This window comes from Rhinatrema bivittatum, chromosome 8 (assembly GCF_901001135.1).
Source record: "Rhinatrema bivittatum chromosome 8, aRhiBiv1.1, whole genome shotgun sequence".
NCBI classification, from domain to species: domain Eukaryota; kingdom Metazoa; phylum Chordata; class Amphibia; order Gymnophiona; family Rhinatrematidae; genus Rhinatrema; species Rhinatrema bivittatum.
The window spans coordinates 192555037-192575459 of NC_042622.1; the positions used below are offsets into that span (position 1 = coordinate 192555037).

General features: G+C 41.0%; 1 protein-coding gene across 4 annotated transcripts in view; it reads right to left on the reverse strand.

Annotated features, from left to right (window-relative positions):
• The window catches only part of CALN1 (calneuron 1), a 230474-nt gene that overhangs the window by 122505 nt on the left and 87546 nt on the right, over positions 1-20423 (reverse strand). For all 4 annotated transcript variants that reach the window (XM_029613078.1, XM_029613076.1, XM_029613080.1 and 1 more), the window contains exon 3: positions 20090-20233. In XM_029613078.1, coding sequence (XP_029468938.1) covers positions 20090-20233 — 144 coding nt within the window. The remainder of the gene's footprint in view (positions 1-20089; positions 20234-20423) is intronic.

Here is a 20423-nt window from a genome sequence, read left to right on the forward strand (position 1 = left end):
AAGCGTTTTCGCCTTTTATTCATAAATTCTTAACCAAACCGAACCTTTGCTTCCCGCAGAAATATGCACATGAACTCAGTACCATACAAAATCATTAAATCACACCATGGCAAACCCACATCAAAGTCACTTCTCAAAATTGACTTATCATATGGAGAAGGCAGACAGAAGAAACCTCTTGCAAAAGGAATAAATGCTTAAGGTAATCAAAATTAGAAAGAGCTGATCATACAAGAGGATAGAGTGATAAGGAAAGGGAAAATAAGCTCAAGCAGAATGAAGTTGTCCAGCTAGCTGACCTTGGCGAGCTGCTCCTTCATGGCAGCCACAGTAAAGTCCCTGCTCTAGAAGTAGAAGGGTGAAGGATCCAATATCCAAATCAAGCCATGGAAAGCAAGCCTGTAGCATTGAGGATATGCTTCAGCCACTACAGAGTCCTCATGTAGACAAATGTCTTCCACCACTGTAAAATGATATCTAAGTACTTTGAAGCAGGATTTACATCATTTGCTACAGATTATATAAGCCAGCAATAGAGGAATATAGACAGGTCTACACGAAGGCCACTCCTAATCAAGGCCGTCTCAGTTGTTTGAAGCATGCTTTTCAGGGCTCAACAATGCAATTGAAACTAGTAGAATTTAGGCTTTGCTTCAAATCATTTTTCAGCTGTCAACAACAAAACCCCTTGGGTACAGAGTACAAGCTAAGCATTTGTGTCATGGGTAGGAGTTCTGTTCCTCTTGACTTCTTTGACTTTAGATATTTTAGTCCATCATTCAATGTCAGGGATTTCCGGTCTCCAAAGAGGCTGGAAAAGTGGAACATTCATAAATTTATTACAATCCCAAAGCTAAACAGAGAGAAGATAATTTTTAAACACATTTCCACCGGTAAAGCAGTGCCTTGTGTGTGGAAAGGTTCTGCTATAAAACTGCTTGCCTGATATGCATGCAAGTTTATCCACAATGAGCAGAGGCATTCCCGGAAAGAGAGCTGGGGATAAGGTTTGCGCTCATATGTGTAGTTTTGCATTTTCAAAAGGATGCATGCATTTTTTTCCCACACATTAGTAGTTGTAAATAGGTGTGGATAGTTCTGGTAGGATAATTTTCGAAGAGGAAGTATGCATGTACCTCCCCCTCGATAAATGGTGTAAAGTGCACAGGTAATCGACTTTAAATCTATTAGGGCAGTTAGAAAATTACCCCCAACCCAGACATACCCACAAGCACCTACTCATTCAAATATATACATGGCTTTATTAATCAGTGGGACCCTTCACACCCAACTCTATTAGCGTCTGTTCAAGGCTAGTATAAGCCCAGCCCATAGCCTACCACAGCCATGCAACTTCCATTACCTCCTACGGAAATCATTTTGACACTTTTAAAACTAGTTTTAGCTTGGGAGTAAAACAGTAGAAGCAGACAGCTGATTGAATTAAAGCCTTTTCTTTTACTCGATTTCCCAAAATCGTGAACAACTTTCCCCTATTTTTAAACACAACCTAAAATTTATCATGCAAAACCTACTATTAAAGGATCAGTGCCATTTTTCACATTGGAGAACGTTATCAACTGTATTGATTCATTCTGGAACATCTAATAGTCTCGGGTCCCAATGAAAAGTTATTCATTCTTATAAAATATTCATTATCTAGTCCATGGGTGGCCAACTCCAGCCCTTACAGAGCCACAAACTAGCCTGGTTTTCAGGCTATCCACAATGAGATTGACATAATTGGCATCACAGAGACTTGGTGGAAGGAGGATAACCAATGGGACAGTGCTATATCAGGGTACAAATTATATAGCAATGATAGGGAGGATCAACTTGGTGGGGGTGTGGCACTTTATGTCCGGGAGGGTATAGAGTCCAACAGGATAAAGATCATACAAGAGAGTAAATGCTCAGTAGAATCTATATGGGTAGAAATCCCATGTGTGTTGGGTAACAGTATAGTGATAGGAATATCTACTGTCCACCTGGACAAAATGGTCAGACAGATGATGAAATGCTAAGAGAAATCAGGGAAGCTAACCAATTTGGCAGTGCAATAATAATGGGAGATTTCAATTACCAGCAATGAAAATGTTGTATCACTACTTTTGTTTTTGATTAAATGCTATAAATCTTATGCTTTCTTGAGACTCGAAACACATTAGTCAAGGATTAAGGACCATCATAACACTCCCGGTGCTTCAAGTTGTCACTTGTATCTTACACCTTTATGGGTCCTTTTTAATCATAGGTCCAATGGTTCAATGTTTGCTCAACAAAACACTTTCTTTTTTCTTTTTACTTTTTATCGTTTTTTTAAAAGTTCAAACAGAGGGTATTACTTCCCTGTCGGAGTCAGGAGACCGTCGCGCGCGTTTTGCGAGCCACTGCCTCAGGGACGCATTGAGCTGACTCTCTTTGCCTGGCGCTCTTCCGGTCTCTTCTCAGGGTGCAGCTCGGGACAGCTTTTTAGTTGTGAACAAGTTTATAAGTCCCTCACAATTTCTAAAGATGAAAACACCATCAGTTAAACATTGTAGCATTATTTATAAAATGTTATTTACGATGTGCACATCTCACTCAAGTGGGAAGCCGCCACTCAAATTCACTTACCAGACCTGTTGCCATTTCCTGATTTTGGTGTGTTAACAGGGAACTGGCCGAAAGCGAGTCTGATTTTATAGGCAAATTCACTGATCTCACCTGATACCAGGCTTGCCGCTGACTTAACCAGGGAACTACATGAAGTGAAACCACTCGATTTCCTTACTGAGTACACTTGGAGCAACTGATTGTAGATGAAAAATCCATTTTTGCTCACACTGTCTGAGCCTCTTTACTCGATGCTCACACTGTCTGAGCCTCTTTACTCGATCTCCCCCTCTTGTTCACAAATAAAAAGCTGTCCCGAGAAGCACCCCGAGAAGAGACTGGAGGAGCGCCGGGCAAAGAGAGTCAGCTCAATGCGTCCCTGAGGCAGCGGCTTGCGAAACGCGCGCGTCGGACTCCTGACTCTGACAGGGAAGTAATACCTTCTGTTTGAACTTTTAAAAAAATGATAAAAAGTAAAAAGAAAAAAAAATTTTTTTGTTGAGCAAATATTGAACCATTGGACCTATGATTAAAAAAAGACCCATAAAGGTGTAAGATACAAGTGACAACTTGCAGCACCGGGAGTGTTATGATGGTCCCTAATCCTTGACTAATGTGTTTCTAGTCTCAAGAAAGCATAAGATTTATAGCATTTAATCAAAAACAAAAGTAAGTGATACAACATTTTCATTGTTGGAATATTTAATCGTTGTTCAATTTATAAGAGATATTTCTTCTCTTTAGATTTCAATTACCCCAATATTGACAGGGTAAAAGTAACATCAGGACTTGCTAAAGACATAAAGTTCCTGGATATAATAAATGACTGCTTCATGGAGCAATTGGTTCAGGAACCAACAAGAGAGGGAGCTATTTTAGATTTAATTCTTAGAGGAATGCAGGATTTGGTGAGAGAGGTAATGGTGGTGGGGCCACTTAGCAATAGCTTCAACGGCAGGGGAGAAGAAAAAAGGATTCACACTCACAAAGCGGGGAGTAGCTGGCTTGTTACGGCGGTTACTACCCCAAACCAAATGTGCCTGATACTTCACTTTCGATGCATATCCAGCATAGCTCTCTGCTTCAACGGCAGGGGAGAAGAAAAACTGATACTTCACGCATATCCAGCATAGCTTCAACGGCAGGGGAGAAGAAAAAAGGATTCACACTCACAAAGCGGGGAGTAGCTGGCTTGTTACGGCGGTTACTACCCCAAACCAAATGTGCCTGATACTTCACTTTCGATGCATATCCAGCATAGCTCTCTGCTTCAACGGCAGGGGAGAAGAAAAAACTGATACTTCACGCATATCCAGCATAGCTCTCTGCTTCAACGGCAGAGGAGAAGAAAAACAACCAATAAGGGCTGTATAACATAGTCTGGGTTAAAACAAATAAGCATGGGTGTAGCTTGCTTATTGCGGCGGTTACTACCCCTACTACCCCCTAACTAATCAAGCTAGATATTTCACTTGGATGCAGCTCCATCACTGCTCTCTACATTAATGGTGGGGGAGGAAGGGAAATAGAACCAAGAGCTAAAAGAAACAGATAAGTATGAGAGAAAAAATGTGTGAAGCTTGCTGGGCAGACTGGATGGGCCGTTTGGTCTTCTTCTGCCGTCATTTCTATGTTTCTATGTTTTCTATGTTTATGTGATCATAACATGATCAAATTTAAACTAACTACTGGAAGGGGGACAATAAGTAAATCTACAGCTCTAACACTAAACTTTCAAAAGGGAAACTTTGAGAAAATAGGAAAATAGTTAGAAAAAAAACTGAAAGGTGCAGCTGCAAAGGTTAAAAGTGTTCAACAGGCTTGGACATTGTTTAAACATACAATCCTAGAGGCACACCACACATTAAGAAAGGTGGAAGGAAGGCTAAATGATTACCGTCATGGTTAAAAGGTGAGGTGAAAGATGATATTTTATCCAAAAAAACTCCTTCAAAAATTGGAAGAAGGATCATTCTGAAGAAAATAGGATAAAACAAGCATTGTCAAGTTAAGTGTAAAATATTGATAAGACAGGCGAAGAGAGAATTTGAAATGAAGTTGGTCATAGAGGCAAAAACTCATAATAAAAACGTTTTAAAATATATCCAAAGCAAGAAACCTGTGAGGGAGTCGGTTGGATCATTAGATGACCGAGGGATTAAAGGGGCTCTTAGGGAAGATAAGGCCATTGCAGAAAGACTAAATTAATTCTTTGCTTCCATGTTTACTAATGAGGATGTTGGGGAGATACCAGTTCCGGAGATGATTTTCAAGGGTGATGAGTCAGACGAACTGAACCAAATCACTGTGAACCGGGAAGATGTAGTAGGCCAGACTGACAAACCAAAGAGTAGCAAATCACCTGGACCAGATGGTATGCATCCTAGGTTACTGAAGGAACTAAAATTTGTAACCTATCATTTAAATCATCCATTGTACCTGAAGACTGGAGGATGTCCAATGTAACCCCAATATTTAAAGAGGGCTCCAGGGGTGATTCGGGTAACTATAGACCAGTGAGCCTGACTTCAGTGCTGGGAAAAATAGTAGAAACTAATCTAAAGATCAAAATCGTAGAGCATATAGAAAGACATGGTTTAATGGAACACAGTCAACATGGATTTACCCAAGGGAAGTCTTGCTAACAAATCTGCTTCATTTTTTTGAAGGAGTTAATAAACATGTGGATAAAGGTGAACCAGTAGATGTAGTGCATTTGGATTTTCAGAAGGCATTTGACAAAGTCCCTCATGAGAGGCTTCTAAGAAAACTAAAAAGTCATAGGATAGGAGGCGATATCCTTTCGTGGATTACAAACTGGTTAAAAGACAGGAAACAGAGAGTAGGATTAAATGGTCAATTTTCTCAGTGGAAAAGTGTAAATAGTAGAAGTAGAGTGCCTCAGGGATCTGTACTTGGACTGGAGCTTTTCAATATATATATAAATGTTAGGGAAAGGAATATGACGAGTGAGGTTATCAAATTTGTGGATGATAGAACATTATTCAGAGTAGTTAAATCACAAGCAGACTGTGATACATTACAGGAGGACCTTGCAAGACTGGAAGACTGGGCATCCAAATGGCAGATGAAATTTAATGTGGACAAGTGCAAAGTGTTGCATATAGGGAAAAATAACCCTTGCTGTAGTTACACGATGTTAGGTTCCATATTATGAACTACCACCCAGGAAAAAGATCTAGGCATCATAGTGGATAATACTTTAAAATCATTGGCTCAGTGTGCTGCAGCAGTCAAAAAAGAAAACAGAATGTTAGGAATTATTAGTAAGGGAATGGTTAATAAAACGGAAAATATCATAATGCCTCTGTATCGTTTCATGTTGAGACCGCACATTAAATACTGTGTACAATTCTGGTCGCCACATCTCAAAAAAGACATAGTTGCGATGGAGAAGGTACAGAGAAGGGCAACCAAAATGATAAAGGGGATGGAACAGCTCCCCTATGAGGAAAGGCTGAAGAGGTTAGGGCTGTTCAGCTTGGAGAAGAGACGGCTGAGGGGGGATATGATAGAGGTCTTTAAGATCATGAGAGGTCTTGAACGAGTAGATGTGAATCAGTTATTTACACTTTCGGATAGTAGAAGGACTAGGGGGCATTCCATGAGGTTAATAAGTAGCACATTTAAGACTAATCGGAGAAAATTCTTTTTCACTCAGCATACAATTAAGCTCTGGAACTTGTTGCCAAAGGATGTGGTTAGTGTAGTTAGTGTAGCTGGGTTCAAAAAAGGTTTGGATAAGTTCTTGGAGGAGAAGTCCATTAATGGCTATTAATCAAGTTTACTTAGGGAATAGCCACTGCTATTAATTGCATCAGTAGCATGGGATCTTCTTGGTGTTTGGGTAATTGCCAGGGTCTTGTGGCCTGGTTTGGCCTCTGTTGGAAACAGGATGCTGGGCTTGATGGACCCTTGGTCTGACCCTGCATGGCAATTTCTTATGTTCTTATGTTCTAATATACATGAGATATATTTGCATACTATGAAGGTAGTTCATGCAAATCTATGTCATGCATATTCATTGTGGATCTCCTGAAAACCAGGCCCATTTGTCACTTTTGAGGACTGGAATGGGCCACCTCTGATCTAGTCAAATGAGAAGTTAGACACCTGTACCTACAGAATAGCAACACAGAAATCCACATTCAGTGGCATAGCGAGTGGTAAGTTAGCCAAGTAAACTTACCAAGAGTAGCTTTAGTAGAACAATTCAGTCTCACTGAATATACCCAGTTATGGTTAAAGATATCTGGGTGAATTGATCTCGATAAATTTAGACCTACCCTCCACCATAATCAGACTTACATGGTAGCATTGAATATCAGCACAACTCAGCTAAATGTAAGCCCCGGCACATCTCCATGCCATCTATTTTGTCTGAGTACATTTTTGCCAGATGACGACTTATCCGCTAAAACTTATCTACTGCGAGAGGGTGGGAAATTCAGAACCTCAGGTTTGTCCAGCTATGTCATGATAACATAAGATTTGCCCTACTGGGTCAGACCAAAGATCCATCAAGCCCAGTATCTTGTTTCCAACAGTGGCCAATCGAGGTCACAAGCACCTGGCAGGATCCCAAGGGGTAGAGAGATTCCAAGCTGCTTATCCCAAGAATAAGCAGTGGATTTCTGCAACTCTACCTTAATAATGGTTAATGAACTTTTCCTCCAGGAACTTGTCCAAACCTTTTTTTTAAACACAGCTACACTAATAGCTTTTACCACATCCTTTGACAACGAATTCCAGAGCTTAATTATGCATTGAGTAAAAAAATATATTTGTATCAGTTTTAAATATATTATTTATTTATGTATTTATTAGTTTTTATATAGCGGTGTTCAATTTGGAATATCACATCGGTTTACATTGTAACTGTGTTCAAGAAATAGGGACTTCCTGTTTTACATTATAACATCAATATAGTCTTATTTAACATTGTAAATAATTCTTATTTAACATTGTAATTAACTTTTATTTAACATTGTAACTTTACACTTTATTAAATTCTTACTAGGAGATTAAACCTGAAACAGTGACGGCAGTACGTCCTACTTAGAGTCTTGTTATTATGACTTTAACATTAATTCTTGGAAAGGTTGTTGTATATTACTAGAAAGTTCATTGTATGTCTCCTGGTCTTTGTACTTTTTGAAAGAGTAAACAACTGATTAACATTTACTCGTTCCATTCCACTCATTATTTTATAGACCTCTATCATATTTCCCCTCAGCTTGTCTCTTCTCCAAGCTGAAGAGTCCTAACCTCTTTAGCCTTTCTTAATAGGGGAATTGTTCCATCCCTTTTATTATTTTGGTCACCCTTCTCTGTACCGTTTTTGAGATGCGGCGACCAGAACTGCACACAATACTCAAGACGAGGTTGCACCATGGAGCGATACAGAAGCATTATGATATTCTCTGTTTTATTCTCCATTTCTTTCCTGATAATCCCTAGCATTCTATTTGCTTTCTTGCCTGCTGCTGCACACCGAGCAGAAGGTTTCAATGTATAACTCCTAGATCCTTTTCCTCAGTGGTGACTCCTAAAGTGGAACCTTGCATTGTGTAGCCATAATTTGGGTTTCTCTTCCCTAAGTGCATCACTTTGCATTTGCCATCTGCATGCCTATTCTCCCAGTTTTGTAATGTCCTCTTGCAATTTCTCACAATCCTCTTGTGATTTAACAACTTTGAATAATTTTGTGTCATCTGTAAATGTGATCACCTCACTTTCAGGCCGATAGTGATAGTCCAAATGCAGGTTAACAGTGCGCTCCGGTGGAGCGCACTGTTAACCTGCATTTGGACGCACGTTTTGGATGCACTAGCTTTACCCCTTATTCAGTAAGGGGCCAAAAACACGAGTCCAACCCCCCCCCCCCCCCCAAGACTAATAGCGCCCGCAACATGCAAATGTATGTTGATGGCCCTATTAGTCATTCCCTCGCGATACAGAAAGTAAAATGTGCAGCCAAGCCGCACATTTTACTTTCAGAAATTAGCGCCTACCCAAAGGCTGGCGTTAATTTCTGCCGGCACCGGGAAAGTGCACAGAAAAGCAGTAAAAATTGCTTTTCTGTGCACCCTCCGACTTAATATCATGGTGATATTAAGTTGGAGGTCCTGAAAGTTAAAAAAAAGTTAAAAAAAAATAAAAAATTTGAAATCGGCCCGCGGCTCGCAGGTTGAAAACTAGATGCTCAATTTTGCCGGCGTCCGGTTTCCGAACCCGTGGCTGTCAGCGGGCTCGAGAACAGACGCCGGCAAAATTGAGCGTCGGCTGTCAAACCCGCTGACAGCTGCCACTCCTGTCCAAAAAGAGGCACTAGAGATGTGCTAGTGTCCCTAGCGCCTCTTTTTACCGCCGGCCCTAATTTAAATATTTTAGTTTACTGAATTGCGCGCACAGGACACTGGCCTGTTCGCCCGCTCTCCCGCGAACTTTACTGTAACGGCCTGTTATGTTTCCCATTTCCAGGTCATTTATAAATATATTAAAAAGCAGTGGTCCCAGAATAGATTCCTGGGGCACTCTACTATTCACCTTTCTCCATTGGGAAAATGTTAAATTTTTTAAATTAAAAAGTCATGGGATACTGGGCAGCGTCCTATTGTGGATTGCCAACTGGTTAAAAGATAGAAACAGAGAGTAGGGCTAAATGGTAAATTTTCCCAAAGGAGAAAGTTGAATAGTGGAGTGCCCCAGGGATCTGTTCTGGGACCACCGCTTTGTAACATAACAAGTGAGGTGATCAAACTTACCTGGACAAGCTCGCTGAATACTGACCTCACAGAGACCAAGGCTAAAGCAGAAGGCAGTCTGGGCACAGCAGATTCTATTTTTATGTGAATAAGGTTGCAGCACTGGCGATTTAATATTACAAAGTACAGGAAGGCCAGAACATAGTAGTCATCTGTGGCAAGCGTACCTGATCAAGAAGTACAGCTCCCAAAGGAAGAGGCTACCTTAAAGGACCAAATCCTTAACAGCTCAGTCTGAAACCCAGCTGGGGAATGATTGGCACTTTAAACGGGTTAAGGAATCCCACTGATGTGTTAGGGAGGCACAATTTATGCCCCAGGATTAAAGCCCGAGAGGATCCCACAGAGGGGCAGTTGTTGCTGGGGGAAACAAGCAGTAGGCGGGGGGGGGGGGGGGAACACTGCTGCAAACTGCAATTGAGAGGCCAGGCAAGCCAGGAACTGTTCGTTTTGAAGGAGGTTTTGCCTGAAAGAACCGCGGGCCGTGTGGGCAGAGCTGGAAAGGAACCAGGGATTGCTATGTGGTAAATAAACCGAATTATCACTGAGAACTTTATTTGGGTGTGTGCTTGTCCCACTCTGCCTCCCATTCAAAAGAGCCTTTGCCATATCCCAAAAGATTTCAGCAACCTGATCATCAAAGTCATTTGTTTTTTGTTATTAATAGACTTATTTTTACATATTTTTTAGTATGTTCAAAGAGTCCAATATTTAACTTATTTTCACACTTACACACATACAGCAGAATGATTTTTAATTCTTTCCACATTTAATACTAAATTGTCTCTACTGAATGCACTTTATCCATGTTCTTCAGGACATATTTATTGAAAGTGATGCAAAAAAAAGAAAAAACAAACAAATAATCCAATAACCTTTAATGCAGACAAGTGAAAAAGAAGAGCTCCTGGAGAAACAGAAACAAGATTTGACAGTATCCGCCGCTCATATTATTTCAAACCGTGAAGGTAAAATTTGTAAATCATGTGCTGTTATGTGAATGTGATGCTTTCTTGTTTGTTAATCAAAAATCCTTCCTGTGCTATTCCAGACTATAACATTTCAATATTTAATTACTTCACTGGCATCTTCCATCCTTGCTCCTTTCCTGGGGGGGAAAGGGGGAGTTTGAAAAGGGGATGTCGCTCCATTTGGATACAGGCAGTCTAGGGGTAGTGCGGTTGCCAGGTTGTAGGATTTCCCACCCCCATCCCCAAAATATGAAATTGCCTCGTCCTTTTTGTCTGTTAAGGCCGGTACCCAATTAATAAGGCAAACAGTTTTGAGCAGTTGGGTAGGAACAGAAATAATTATAACAATTATCATCATCATTTGTATAGTGCACCACAGGATTACTCAGTACTGTTCAGACCAGCACAGAGGTTAATTTTGTAAGAGACGGCATCTCCCATTTAACTTACAGCATTTCAACCTAATACTTATGGCTTTGCAGTCTTTCAATTTCCCCTCCATTCTAAGCATACATGCTGCTAAGAGAGAGATCTGACCCATGAGGGGTTAGTCCAGTCCTTCAATTGCACACATACTGCATCTAAAGTTATTTCTTTAGGTCTCTCAAGATGAAATACCTGCCGCTGTTGTTGAGTACACTAGGCAAGAGGGCTCCCCACAGGTATCACAACTCCTGAGGTCACTGTTACTTCCTACAGTATTCTACTCCTCTGCTCTTCTCCGCTAGGACAGATAACTGCACAACCAACCCGCCATCTGGCTGATTTTTCCATAAATCAGGAAAACAACATAGATAAGGAGCTTGTCCAATGCAATCCTCTACTAGTTCACCGTCTTGGGTCTCCATCCCCACAATTTACACTTCTATGGGAAATCTGTATCTGGTCGAAGTACCTGTCTTCATGTTGTCATTGCAAGCCTCAACTATCTATGGTTGTCTCTTCTAAACAGATTTATTTTTCTCCATTACCATGAAGGTTCACAACTATGTCTTGCACACAATGATTATTCGTGCACCCAAGGTCCTACAAAATAAAGTGCTTGTTGCGGAAGTGAATCCTTGGACCGAGGTGAGGTTGGCGCTATCCACAGGGAGGAGCCCTGCAGGTCCTCACCGTCAGCAGGTGGAGTTGGCAGGAGCAGAGGCCCAACAGGAACCTCACCAATACCAGCTCTTGTTCCCCTTAAGTTAAGCCCTTGGGTGCCGGGGCCGGCTGGACTTAGGTGCAGGCCTCAGTGAAGAGATGAATCCATCGCAGAAGAGGTTGTTGGCCAGCAGAAAGAAAATGGAGTCAGTCCAAGCAGAGGTCGGAGGCCGGCAGCAAACACGAGAGCAGGCCTAGGTCAAGAGCAGGCAGAATTCAGCAAGACGAGGAGCAAGCAATGGTCACAAGGCAGACAGAAGTCAAATGTGGTCGAGAAGCAGTACGAAGTCAAGACAGGAATCCAAACGAAGCCAAGCTGGGGATCCGAACCGAGGTCGAGCCGAGAAGTGAATCCAGAGGGAAGGAGGAAAGACGGAACAGCAGGAAGACACTGAAGACCACAAGACAGGAACGCAGAAACTTCAAAGATGCAGGAAGGAACCAGGATCATGAAGACAAGGCACTGTAATAGAAGCAGGAACAGGAACCAGGAATATCGAGGCAACCAGCTAAGAGTTCAACCTATTGCCGAGGCATCTGAGGCAGAACAGAACAGGCCTTAAATAGGAGAAGGCCTCTGACATAAGAACATAACAACATGCCATACTGGGTCAGACCAAGGGTCCATCAAGCCCAGCATCCTGTTTCCAACAGTGGCCAATCCAGGCCTCAAGAACCAGGCAAGTACCCAAAAACTAAGTCTATTCCATGTTACCATTGCTAATGGCAGTGGCTATTCTCTAAGTGAACTTAATAGCAGGTAATGGACTTCTCCTCCAAGAACTTATCCAATCCTTTTTTAAACACAGCTATACTAACTGCACTAACCACATCCTCTGGCAACAAATTCCAGAGTTTAATTGTGCGTTGAGTGAAAAAGAACTTTCTCAGATTAGTTTTAAATGTGCCACATGCTAACTTCATGGAGTGCCCCCTAGTCTTTCTATTATCCGAAAGAGTAAATAACCAATTCACATCTACCCGTTCTAGACCTCTCATGATTTTAAACACCTTTATCATATCCCCCCTCAGCCGTCTCTTCTCCAAGCTGAAAAGTCCTAATCTCTTTAGTCTTTCCTAATAGGGGAGCTGTTCAATTCCCCTTATCATTTTGGTAGCCCTTCTCTGTACCTTCTCCATTGCAATTATATCTTTTTTGAGATGCGGCGACCAGAATTGTACACAATATTCAAGGTGCGGCCACACCATGGAGCGATACAGAGGCATTATGACATTTTCCGTTTTATTCATCATTCCCTTTCTAATAATTCCCAACATTCTGTTTGCTTTTTTGACTGCTGCAGCACACTGAACCAACAATTTCAATGTGTTATCCACTATGACACTTAGATCTCGTTCTTGGGTAGTAGTACCTAATATGGAACCTAACATTGAAAATAAAAAGATTGAGAGTGTTTTTCTATAACAAATCAGCCTGCGCAGCGAAACCTCTGAGTGCCATGAGCCTCAGACAGTAAATTGGGAACTTCTTCTGAGGTAAGAAAGGTAAAGTCCCTGCCCTGCTGGTAAGGCAGGTAGGGAACTAGATAGTCCCCGAGATAGCCGCCCTCGGGACATCAACAGTAATCATAGCATGGGTTATTTTTCCCTATAAGCGTCACCTTGCACTTATCCACATTAAACTTCATCTGCCATTTCGATGCCCAATTTTCCGGTCTCACAAGCTCTTCCTGCAATTTATTACAATCTGCTTGTGATTTAACTACTCTGAACAATTTTGTATTATCTGCAAATTTGATTACCTCACTCGGATTTCTTTCCATATCATTTATAAATATATTGAAAAGTAAGGGTCCCAATACAGATCCCTGAGGCACTCCACTGCCCACTCCCTTCCACTGAGAAAATTGTCCATTTAATCCTACTCTCTGTTTCCTGTCTTTTAGCCAGTTTGTAATCCACGAAAAGACATTGCCATCTACCCCATGACTTTTTACTTTTCCTAGAAGTCTCTCATGAGGAACTTTATCAAATGCCTTCTGAAAATCCAAGTACACTACATCTACCGGTTCACCTTTATCCACATGTTTATTAACTCCTTCAAAAACGTGAACCACATTTGTGAGGCAAGTCTTGTCTTGGGAAAAGCCATGCTGACTTTGTTCCATTAAACCATGTCTTTCTATATGTTCTGTGATTTTGATGTTTAGAACACTTTCAACTATTTTTGCTGGCACTGAAGTCAAGCTAGCTGGTCTGTAGTTTCCCGGATCGCCCCTGGAGCCCTTTTTAAATATTGGGGTTACATTAGCTATCCTCCAGTCTTCAGGTACAATGGATGATTTTAATTGTAGGTTACAAATTTTTACTAATACGTCTGAAATTTCATTTTTGAGTTCCTTCAGAACTCTGGGGTGTATACCATCCGGTCCAGGTGATTTACTACTCTTCAGTTTGTCAATCAGGCCTATCACATCTTCTAGGTTCACCGTGATTTGGTTCAGTCCATCTGAATTATCACTCATGAAAACCTTCTCCAGTACAGGTACCTCCCCAAAATCCTCTTCAGTAAACACCGAAGCAAAGAAATCATTTAATCTTTCCATGATGGCCTTATCTTCTCTAAGTGCCCCTTTAACCCCTCGATCATCTAACGATCCAACTGACTCCCTCACAGGCTTTCTGCTTCGGATATATTTTTTAAAGTTTTTACTGTGAGTTTTTGCCTCTATGGCCAACTTCATTTCAAATTCTCTCTTAGCCTGTCTTATCAATGTCTTATAGGCACCGTGGCTTTCCTGCTGCGAGCCCTTTAAATGTATCTGAGCCTCGCATGCGCCTAGGGATGCCGCACTCAGCTGAGCGACATTCCTAGCTCGGCACGATGGGCCTGTGCGGTGGCTGGCCGTATCTTCTTCCGGGGCCCAGCTGCAGTGTCAGTGGACCCCCTTCAACCCAGGGCTGAAGGTAAGAGCAGCCAGTTGCAGGACGGACCCACAACCGGCCAAACGCAACAGTGCTGAAAGACCTTTAGCAACTGTGCTACTTTTGAGGCATCATAAGTCTTGTATGGCTCTGGCTGCTGGCCAAGAACAGAGCAGGTTCATGTTCTTTAGCATGCAGAAGGAAACTGAAGGCAAGAGTTTTAATTTTCTATTCCAGATCTCAGCTTAGTTCAATATACATGTCTTTGAACTCCTAATAGAATGATCTTCCAATCACCTTTTTAAAATTTCAGTATACATCCTTAAGCCACCTGATTCCGCATGTAATTTACAATCTATCCAAATCAGCCAGCACAAAACAGTATCTAATTCCTTATAACTGTCAAAAGTAAGAATGGGATGCTCTTTAAACTAATTACAAAATTACATACAGATGGTCAACCGCCATCTATGGACTGCCCACAGATTTCCACAGAAACACAGTGTTCTACTGGCCTCTACCCTAACAGCTATTAACAGTTTGAGCAGAGTGTGCACGTGGCAGGAGTTGATAATCAGTTTTGTGCTCTTTGTTTCAGGAAGAACCTATTTACATTAAAATAAAGTATATTTCTTTGTTTGAACCCTTCACCTTCCCCCCTAAAAAAAAGTGCCTGGGTGGTATGTGTCTCCATGAGGAGGACAAACAGAAGCAAAAGACTTTAAAGGCTGAGTTCTTTCAACTGAACTGGAATCAACACACTCATTATGATTTTTTTTTTATCTATATGAATTAGGAAGGTTTCCCATCACTGTTATTAGTCCATCTGTCCGCAAACGAAATGAATAGGCAGCAATAGCTTCAGTGTGGAATCCATACAGCATGCATTTTTCCTCTCTGTTTTTGTCATTAAATCTGTGCATTGCTTAAAACTGCTGGCAGTTGAGCTGTATCCTTGCAGTGTAAACAGCAATGACTGGGCAACAGCCTCCCTGGGTTTTGGTAGCTGTTGAGATTATTACAACACTTGGATATAAGACACTGGGGAGTGGTGGCTGGGTGTTGTGTCAAGTATGGGATCCCATATATTCATCTATCCAGGAGGATAAGGAACCCACTAATCCTAAAACTACTTGCTCCTAGCAGCAAACTAAACAAATATATGATTCTGTCCATAAACAAAGATATCTAACATATAACCAAAATAAGACAAGTCAGTATACAGCAACATAAAACAAATACACAAGTCAAAATATAGATCAAATATAAAACCCAATAGACCAATAACTATGTATTTACACAAACATAAAATTCTTGGAATGAATTTCAAGATATGTTCTCAAAATAACTTGCTGTTGATTAACATAATGTGCTTTACTCCATTGTGATTGCCTGCCCGTACTCACCATTTTTTCTATAGGCACAAAATGGGAAAAAATGGTCCTTTTTTAATGTGGCCCAGATCCTAAATTCTGGACCCTTTGGCACTGGTCCTAAAACTTCCCTCAAATTCTCACGTAACATCTACTTTTGGTTATATTGGGTTTATGATGGAGCAGAAAGAGTCTATTGTTTGCCTATCTCTTTAAGGAAGTGTATAGAGAGATGACCTCTAGGGAGCGTGTGCCTTGTGTAAACTAAGCCTGAATTCAAAGCAGGAGTGAAAATTCTGCAGTGTGATTCAGAGGGAAAAACTTGAAGTGATTCTTGAGAATCCCTATAGGCCTGCTGGTTATTCCAGTCCAGCAGGTCCATCAGTTACCATGGATACTGGAGTGTTAAGGGAATATTCCTAGGTATTTGCCAACTGGAAACTGGGAAGAGGTATAGACACTAACTACAATATAGAAGATCCTTTGTCCTTTTCTGTAAATGTCCTCCCCTAAGAATTCTGTGAATCTGTGCATGTACTGATAAGATTGTGTTTGAAGAATGACTAATGCACATAGGTTGTTAGAAGAAGAGATACTGATTTTAATGCTAAAGGAAGAGGAAGAGTAGAGGGGGGGTGTATTTTGTTGCTGCTGTTACCTCTGCTGTGGAATCCTGCAACTCATCCTTTCATGGATTTTTATTTTTACAGTTGATTGACTGCTGAAACCCCCAAGAAGAATAAAAGTTATGAAAATTTGAATAAAGGGCTGTTGTGTGAGACTGATTAAGGAATCCTAGCATTGTAGCTTTGATGTCTTGGGTCTACCAATGACTGGAAAACGACAGAAAACTGTGGGCATGGGGACAGTCCAATGGTGAGAAGTTAGACCCCCTACACCAATGGAATAATAACAGAAAGTCCATATTCAGTGGTGCAGCGAGTGGTAAATTAGCCAGGTAAACTTAACCTGAATAGAGATATTCAAGGGAAAATAAGTCCTAATAAATAAACCTCGTTAAGTTAAAAGTTATCTGGGTAGATTGAGACCTGCCCTCCACCGTGACCAGACTTACCCAGCTCAACTTAGCTGAGTGCAATCCAGCTAAATGTATGCTCAGCATGCCTCCCTGACATCTCTGCTATGAACAGCAGCTGGATTACAATTGAGCCAGCTAAAAAGTATCCAGTGCAAGGGAACAGGAAATTCAAAACCTTGTTATGTCCAGTTATTTCCCAGACTTTAGCTGGACGAGCTCGCTGAATATTGACCTCACACAGACCAAGGTTAATGCAGAAGACGGTCTGGGCATAGCAAGTTCAGTTTTTTATTTGAATATGGTTGGAAGCACCTGCAGTTTAATATTACAAAATATTTCACTCCTTGATGCAGATGGAAAGTCTGGAGACAGTTCATTCTTTTAAATGTAAAAGATGTTTTAAAGAGATCTGGAATAAATATTTGCAATTACTTTCTCCTAGAGCAAGCAGCAGTACCATGCTTAATTATCCATGATGCTTTTTTTTTTGTCTCTGCAAACTATTCATTTTCTGATGTTAGTTGTACAGCTTGCTTTTGCATCGTTCGATATTCTCGTAATCACTGATCGGGCCCTACTGTTTTTGTTGGTTTTGTATCCCGCCACAGGGTTGCGGGGGATGAGAGGAGGGTGGGGAACTGTTTATTTTTACTATGGTATGTTTAGCAGCTACATCATGATTATCTGAAAGGAGGAAGCAACAAAGCTACAAAAGATTAAGCACTATTGTTAAACTGATTTTTGTTTTTCAGTCTGGTGTGCTTAAGTGCCAAATTATACCAGATGTTTGTTCTTGTTATCTTGTTTCAATAAAAAAAAAGTTAAAACATTAATATTACAAAGTATAGGAAGGCCAGAACATTGTAGACATCTGTGGCATGAGTACCTTGTAAAGGGACCCAGTTAATCTAAGGTGCCACTAGCATCTTGGGCTTCTACCTATGGATCATCATCAAGTATTGGACACAGCCTATGAAATTACTCTGTGCATCAGTGAAAATCATTTAAAATATGTGATCCAGGGGTTTAGCCTGGATCACATATTAAGCATTTAGTCTCTAGTTATCTGATGCAAAGACTTTACAATGTAGGATTAAACATGCTGGATTTTATAAGATAAGTCTCCCAGCTAGAGGATGTGAACCAATGTCTACAATATAACCAGCTTTTTGCTCTAACTGCTATCAATACAGCTGCCTTCAAGGTCCTATAAATACAGTGTTCTAACTGCTGAAGCAGCTGATATTGAGACCTGTAGCAATTATAAAAGCAAAACAGAACTATATGTAATGCAGAGATGATTCACACATTTTCATTACAAGCAGGCTTCGCAATGATGAACGAGGCTCATCCGAAAATGCATAAAACCCAACACAGACGCAATCTATAGCATGCGTAATAAATATGCACGTTACAATTCCCTTTCACTTGGAATTTTCTTTGCAAAATGCATCAAGCAGTTTGTTCAGACAGAAAAAAAAAATGTGTATCCAGAGTGACAAGACTTAAAACTGCTGTCCCGTGTATCTTGTGCTTTTCCACTTGAGTTTCTAACATTTTGTATAATTTTTCATACTGTTTCATGCCTGTGAGGCCTACAGCTAAGGGAGTAAGAGATACTTTATTCTTTAAAACAAAGGCCCTGCACATTTTTGTTATCAATAATGATATTGAATAGGAAGGCACAGAACAAAACTAAGGGGTAGATTTTAAAAAGGAGTGCGTGCGGGGTACATGTGTGCGCACTACCCGGCATGCACACATATGTACACCGGATTTTATAACTTGCACACGCCCCTCCCCGCCCCTTTTTTGCAAACCCCGGGACTCACATGCGTCCCGGGGCTTTACGTGCGTCGCCGGGCCTTTTTTAAAATAGGTCCGGCGCGCGTAATAACCCTTTTAAAATCCAGCCCTAAATGCACAAGCTGAGAATGGCTTTTTTTTTTTTTTTTTTTTTTTTAAATAATTTTCTGGTTAGTTTTCTTTCAGTTCCCTTTGATGAAGACATTCTTTTCTACATCAGGCACTACTGTTTGAGGAAGCTCTTACAGATGGCCTTATCAAAGACTTTTCTTTCTTTTTTTTTTTTTTTTTTCTCTGCTGCTTTTACAGCTTTGGCCATCAGGGTGTCCAAAGGTTCAAAGTTCTGGCAAAGGCTCCGTTAAACCCACGCAAAACATTCACATCTCACAGACAGGCACTGTTCTAGACTTCTCTTCTTTTGCATCACAGCCTACAAGCAAAGGTTTGGGCTGAGTACAGCTGCAAAGGATACTCTGTAGACCAAGCCAGGTGAAGCAAGAAATGGCCCAAAGCAGTTGGTGTCTGGGGTCAGTCAGCTTGGGTATTTTTCTTTGAGGATGCGCAGAGATAAAAAGGGGCCCAGATCTATGCTCCTCCCAGCGGAGGACATATTGAGAGTGGCAGAGCAGTGTCTTGGTCTAAACCATTTGCTCTGGACCTCCCCCCTCTAGGAGTGGTCACAGTGGTGCTGTCCTGGAGTTAGATAGAGAAGCTTGAACTTGATCATTTTGTAAGTGTTTGGTTCTTGGAGTGTGCCTGGAGACATTTTTTTTTTTTTTTATCATTTTAGCCTGCACTAGGTGGATTTAGCACACACTAAAATGACAAATGAAATAATTTTAGTGGTTTTTGTGTCATTTTGGATTAGAAGTGACAAAAGAAAACAAATTTGGGGAGGTGGATCTTGTCATTTTACAAAAGCACATCCCTGTTACTGGATTTCTCTCTGTGGCCTGATTGTTTGGGTATATTTTCTTTTATTTTTCCTGGAAAAGAAGGATTAGGTTCATGTTTCGGGCCACAGTACAGCCAAAAACAAATGAAGTGCAAAAGTCCTCAGGATTGTTGCCCACACAGTTTTGAAGCACAGTAGCACATCTTTTATAAACAGATAAATACGTCTTTTACCTGAGGATCTCTAATTTCGTGCAGCTTAAAGAAAGGGGAAAAAGTCCACAGGACAAAACTATTGTGCAAGCAAAAACATGTGCAGAAAATGTGATGGGGCTATTATCTGCAAGGCTTAAGTTTAAGACTTGGGCAAACGTCCTGTGGTGCGTCTAGTTCCTCACTTGAATTTTTATTTTTCTTGTGGACTATTTTCCACCTTGCCCACTAAAGACTACAAAGCAAACGGGTCAAAGCAGGTTTTATTCAATCCCAAGTGCCTCACTCTCACAAGAGATAAGACTCCTAACCCTCATTGAAAAAAATAAATAAATAACGTTGTATTGTTCCATGTTGGCTTTCAGAGCTGCCACTTACCATCCATGTCCAGCCTCTGCATAATAATTGCCAGCTCCACCTCACTGGGCATGTAACCCAGCGACCGCATGGCCATCCCCAGCTCCTGCTTGGATATAAAACCATTCCCATCTCGGTCCAGTATCCGGAAGGCCTCACGGATTTCTGAAATGAAGGTGAAACAAACGTTTTATTCCAGTTGCTCTAAAGACCCTTCTACGTTAGACACAAAAGAAAATTGTCAAAGGCTTAGTTGGAGCCATGTGCGTAGATTAGTTCAATCTACAATAGTGAACGTAGGGTCATGCTTCTAGCCATATTTAAAAGGGGGCGTTACAGGAGCTTAGTTGGAAAC